Here is a 6338-nt window from a genome sequence, read left to right on the forward strand (position 1 = left end):
GGATCAAACTTTGGTTTAAATTGTCGGTGAATTCAACCAAAGCGACCTTTGCTCCAATCTCCTTTCTGAACACCTTGCCAAGCACTCGGTACCTGCCCAGGGGCCTGAGGGCAGCCTCCACTGCCTCCCGAAATTCTTCTTCTTCACAGTCATCGGGGATGCCCAGGATAAGCAGTGAGCGCTGGGCGTTGACACCCATCCATCCACACCAGTCCTGCAGAATTGCCAGTGCCATAGCAGTGAACTTAGGAGGTAACATGACCAGACAGGGATGTGTCTGACTGTACTAGTCTCTTCCTCAGCCTGTGAGTGAAAAACAAAAACAAAAACAAAAAACAGACATGTTAGTGTCAGGCAATTCAGGCCCCACCAAGCTTCCCCATAATGTGTGGGGCCAGTCCTACTCCTTGTCTGTTTTGCTTGACTTTAAGAAATTCTTTGACAGATTTAATCTATTTTTAATATACAGGGTTAGTTATACTTTATATTTTATCTGGTAGCAGTTCTCAATTTGGTCTATCTCCCCAAGGAACTTACAGTTTTCAAGTTCTGGTATAACTCTGTACTTAATATTCCATTCTCATTTTTATGTTTGCATAGCTTATAATAATGATTTATTTTTCATTCCTGATACTACTTCTTGTTCTTTTATCTTGATTAGTAGTGTTTACCAGTTTTACAACTCTTTTTAAGAGACATTTGTGTTGTTTTCATACATTTTCTGTAGCTAATTTCTATACTTATATACAACATTTCTTCATTTGACTCCTTTTAAATTAGATTTGCTCTTGGTCCTGGCTCTAGCTTCTTTAAATGGATCCTTAGGTCACTATCTTAAGCATTTGTTTTTTACTTTTTATTATGCTTTTAAAACTTAGTGTATGTACACAGTTTTATGTATGTGGGCAGATGTGTCTCAAGTGCCCCATAAAGTTCAAAAGAGAATTTTCAGGAATCAGTGCTAAAATTCCACCTGGTCAGCCTAGGGAATCAAACTCAATTTGTCAGGAACCTTTGCCTTCTCAAGTGATCTTGTTAGCCTATATTTGTTTTGTTCTAATAAAAACATGTAAAATAATTTTCTGCTGACCCTTCCTTTAGTTTTCCTAATTTTGTAAGTTGCAGTTTTTATTGTTGAATTTGAAATATTTTCTTCTAACTAAGTTTATCTACAACATACAAAGCAAATCATACTTTCATTGACCCACAGAATTCCAAATATTTAGCCATTAAGACCTTGCCAGATGTTGTACTGTCAACACTACAAAAAAATTTAGACATTATTAATTTCACATAGAATTGTCACCATGGCCCAAAATAATTGCAGACTCAAAGCAATCATTTTAAACACTTAGTATTTTCCAAGGATATAATTTCTAGCCTCAGGTTCAACAATATGAACTAAACAGTACCCCCCAGAGCTGCGTCTCTAGTTGCATATGTAGCAGAGGATGACCTAGGCAGCCATCAATGGGAGGAGAGGCCCTTGGTCTTACAAAGATCATATGCCTCAATACAGGGGAATGCCAGGGACAGGAAGTAGGAGTGGGTGGGATGGGGAGCAGGGTGGGGGGAGGGTATAGGGGGACTTTCGGGATAACATTTGAAATGTAAATGAAGAAAATATCTAATAAAAAAATTTTAAAAAGAAAATATGTAATAAAAAAATGGCATAAAAGCCAGGAGGAAAAAAAAAAGAATTTCTAGCCTCAAGTGATCCTCTTGCCACAGCCTCTTGAATACCTGAGTACAGACCCATATTACTGCCTATAGCTTGTAAAGATTTCTTTAAAAAAATTTATTGTACAATACATGTATGGTCTATATAAGAAACTATACAATGTATTGCACTGCTATTCATGTAGTTGCTACCAACCACAAAAGAGATCTGTGGGCTCGTCAAACATGCCACCACTGAACTCTGTCCACCTGCCAGCTACAGGGCCCTAGCAAATAGCAACACACAATCGCACTCGGTCTGCAGCAAGCTTCTCTAGGCCAGAAGGCTGGGCGGCCCCCTCCCCAAGTGCTTAAATATTATTGGGTCTCCTCTTGCCTCCCCAAACCAAAAAGCTGTGGACTAGCTGGCAGCCATTCATTTATTTGCCACTCCATCCAAAACCTGGCACCCTCTCCTATCACTCCCAGAATTGAAGCACCCCTGCTCCAATGCCTTAACACTCAACGGCCAGCCGAGAGAGTAGTCCCTCCAGGCGGGAGAAAATGCCCCATTTCCATGCTGAGCTGTTGCTCCGCCCTTCTCCCTTTCCTCCATACAGAGGCTGGCCGCCATGTTGTGCTCCGAAGGCACCCCTCCCCACCCCCAAGGAACCACGAGACGTTAGCCCGCCAAAGACCACGTGCGCATGCGCAAGCGCGCCTTTGCAAGCGCGCCTTCGCCACGGTGCCATCGGGGCTGTGGGCACCATTCACGCAGTGGTTTAGCCTCTCGAACGAACGGTAGTCATACCGCGTCCCTCCATCCACAGCTAAGCACCTAAAGGCAGGCAGACACACCAGAGCCCTGTCCCACAGGGCTCTCCCAACCGCCAGCATCTGGAGGCCTAGGCTGCCTCACATCACTACTCCCCCGGAGAGGTCGCCTGTGCTTGAACACTTCTCTCGGACCCCTCCGCAGCCTCCTGTGTCCCCCACCTCTTATCCTCCACTCTCTAGCCACAAGCGACCAGACCAGGGCAGACACACAAGGCCTCACTCGGGTGTGTCAGGCAGGGCCCTCAGCACGCCCTCGCTGTACCCCACCACGGCAGCCCCACAACACCCTGCCTGGGCTCCAGGGGCAGCTAGGGTCTAGGCCAACCAATGTCCCTACCTGGCTGTTCACTTTCCTCCACTCTGCTGTCCTCGGGAATCCCAAGAGCAAAGGTCCCAAGTCGCCTCCGCGGAGCAGCCGACGAGACGAGTGAAGCTCTCAATCTCCTAAAAGGAGCTCCCAGAAACCCCTATTTCTCCCAGAAACCTCCTCTCCACATCTAAGGAAATTCTGGAACTCTCTGTGGCAAGTGATTGGATTGAGAACTCTCGGGGGGCGGAACCAGTGTTAACGGGAACAAGTACACCAATGTGAAGGCTTGTTATGGCAAAGCTTGAGATGTCCAGAAGCAATCGGCACACTCATTGGTCCATGCTCTCCAACCACTCTTTACCTGGGGGTGTAAAGAAGCTGCTTTACGCCGTGGCCGACTTTCTTATAATTGATCTTGAAGCTTTCTTATTCAGTGGAAAAACATGAATTTTATATGTTCCCAATAAATCTCCCCACATATCATGATAACGTTTAATCATAGCTGATAGTTTTTATCCTTTCTTTTCTGTTATTAGTGCCACATTTTGACGTGGCTTTCATGAAGACACCGGTTCGATCCTCGACTCAGCACAAGCCTGAGCGTGGCAGTGGACACTAGTCATCCTGGCACTTGGGAAGTAAACGAAGGAAGATTAGAAGTTCTGAGTTATCCCCAGCAACATAAAGACTTAGAGACCAGCTTCGGCTACACGACACTGTCTGGAAAAACCAAAAGGAAATTTTAAAAAGTTATTTATTGCCAGGAATAATGCTGCAAACCTACATTTTTACATACTGTAGAGTCTGGGTTAGATTAGTCAAAACTGGATTGCACAATTTAAAAAGACTTTGATGAAATAAAAAGGGGAAAGAAAAAAGAAAATGACCTCATGAGTCCAGTGCTTACCTCCATGCATAAGGTCCTAGGTTTTGTGGGTCTCGAGTCCCATTTATGATGTTACATGTATATGATACTGGTTAGGTACTGAATATGAGAGAAAATACAGTTTTTAACTTTCTACACTTGATCTTAGCCGAAAGGCCAAGAAGTGATAGTTTTTAACTTTCTAAGTTTGCATAACTTAATATTATATTTCTGAATCCAACTGTTTTCCTGAAATATTCAATTTTCTTTAAAGTGGTAAAAAAAAATTCTGTTGCATATCTATTCATCTGTTAATGGACATCTAGACTGTTTTCTTTTCCTTGCTATGATGGACAGAGCACCAATAAATATGGATATACAAGTATCTCTATAGTATATGTCCAGGAGAGGTATATGGTAATTATATTTTCTAATGTTTTAGGAAACCACCATACTGAGTTCCATAATAACTCCACTAGTTTTTACATTCACCAGCAGTGAATAAGAGTTCCCTTCCCACCCCCTCATCCTCACGAGCATTCATTGTCAAATTTCTTTCTGGCAGCCATTCTGACTGTGGTGAGGTGAAATTTCAAAGTAGTTTTAATTTCTAGATCACTAATGACTAGGGATGTTGAACACTTAAAAACACTAAGTGGCCACTTTTTGAGAGCTGTTTATTCATTTCCCTAGCGGATTCCTTAATTGTAGGAGATTTGTTTGTATATTTCTTGAATTTTTGCCATTCTTTTTAAATCCTGTATATTAGCTCCCTGTCTGAAATGCAGATGCTGAAGTTTCCTTTGCTGTGGAGAAGCTTTTAAATTTCATTTTTCTCATACTTTTTTTTTATTTTTGACATTTTAACTATGATGTGTCATAAAGTTTCTTCTTTGATCATGTCTGTTAGGGTTATAAATGTCTCTTGTGTTTGTATTTCTATTTCACTCTATAGACTTCGGGAGTTTTGTGCTGCAATTCCCCTAGATAAAATAGATAGTCTATTCCTTTAGACTTTATCTCTAAGTATTTTTTTTTTTTTGGTTTTTCCAGACAGGGTTTCTCTGTATAGTCCTGGCTGTCCTGGAACTCATCACTTTTTAGACCAGGCTGGCCTCGAACTCAGAAATCCACCTGCCTCTGCCTCCCAAGTGCTGGGATTAAAGGCATGCACCACCATGCCCGGCTCTAAGTATACCACAAATTTGTCCTCTTCAGTGTATCCCCAGACTTCTTGGAAATATTGTTCCTTAACTTTTAATCCTTACATGTGTCTGTTTGTATTATGTCTTCACTATGCCCTTCATCCAGAAATCTGTTTTCTCCATGATCTTGTATTTCAACATTTTCTGGTGTGGGTCTATTTGGTTAGTCATTTATTCCATTTTCAGTATTTCTGTTTGGCCCATTTTAAATGTTTCAGTCTCCTTCCTGAAATTTTCCTTTTAAAATTCTCCTCAAATATGGTAACTACTTAATTCACTTTCAAGACAGTATCGCTGGGAGACACCTGGATAGATTACCTTGGTTTATGCATGCATTTTCCTGTTTGAATTTTCTATATGGTCCTTAATTCTTTTTTAAAGGGCTGAATTTTCTCAGACATTTCAGCTATCTCTGTGGTTATTTGATTACATTCGGAGATTGGGACTGAACCACTGAGTGAAACTCCTGGTCCCTCTGTGAACTCTGAGAGCATGTGGGTCAAAGGCTAGGTCCCACAGAAGCCTCTGAAAACACTAGAGTCAAAGACCTGATCCTACAGTGAACTCTGGGAGTATTGGAATAAAAACTCCATCCCATGTGAACTCTTGGAACACTGGGGCCAAATGCTTAGACATATCGGGTCATTCAGACATTCAGACAGACTTTATATATCAAATTCTGTGCTCTCTACCTATTTCTTTTTTTCTGTGATCACTTTTCTGCCATGTAACCTTGAAGTCAGCCTCTGAGTTTTAGCCATACAGTCTGGTATCCTCTGGGTGCACAAAAGCAAGAGACTCAATTACCTGTCCCATCATAAAATAATAATAATAATAATACCTACTCCTGTGGTTTCTGTCTCTGTTGCTTTGTCTCTTATACTGTCAGGAAGTTTTATTTCTAATATTTGTTATAATTGTTGCCTACAGAAGGTTGGTGTGACATGGGCTAGTCCACCATAGCTGAAGGCAAAGGCTGTATCTTAGGTTTCTATTGCTGTGACAAAATACCATGACTGGCTTATAAAAGAAAGAGTTGAATTGGGCATACAGTTTCAGAGTGTTTGAATCTATGATGACAGAGTGATGACATGGAAACAAGTGGCTAAAGAAGCAACTGAAACTTGCATACTTGTCCAGAAGCAGGAGGTAGAGATCCCACTATGAATGGTGTGAGATTTTTTCACCCCCAGTAACACACCTCCTCCAACAAGGCCACACCTCCTCATCTTTCCCAAACAGTTCCACTAATTGGGAACCAAATATTCAAACACATGAGCCTATTGGAACCATTTGCATTCAAACCACCACATTCCATTCCCTGGGCCAGATAGACTCCTTGCCATATTATAATGTAAAGCATATTTAGTCCCAGCTTCAAAAGTTCTTACAGTCTTTCAGTCTCAACACTGTTTAAAGGTCTAGAGCTCAAAATCTAAGACTCAAAGCAATCTTTAACTGT

At 41.6% G+C, this 6338-nt stretch overlaps 1 protein-coding gene across 1 annotated transcript in view; it reads right to left on the minus strand.

Annotated features, from left to right (window-relative positions):
• The window catches only part of Pnma6e (PNMA family member 6E), a 3416-nt gene extending 3130 nt beyond the window's left edge, over positions 1-286 (minus strand). Inside the window, exon 1 of the mRNA XM_029473020.1 lies at positions 7-286. Coding sequence (XP_029328880.1) covers positions 7-235 — 229 coding nt within the window. The 5' untranslated portion in view covers positions 236-286. The remainder of the gene's footprint in view (positions 1-6) is intronic.
• Between the last annotated feature and the right edge of the window lie 6052 nt (positions 287-6338).

Source organism: Mus caroli, chromosome X (assembly GCF_900094665.2).
Source record: "Mus caroli chromosome X, CAROLI_EIJ_v1.1, whole genome shotgun sequence".
In the NCBI taxonomy this organism is placed as follows: Eukaryota; Metazoa; Chordata; class Mammalia; order Rodentia; family Muridae; genus Mus; species Mus caroli.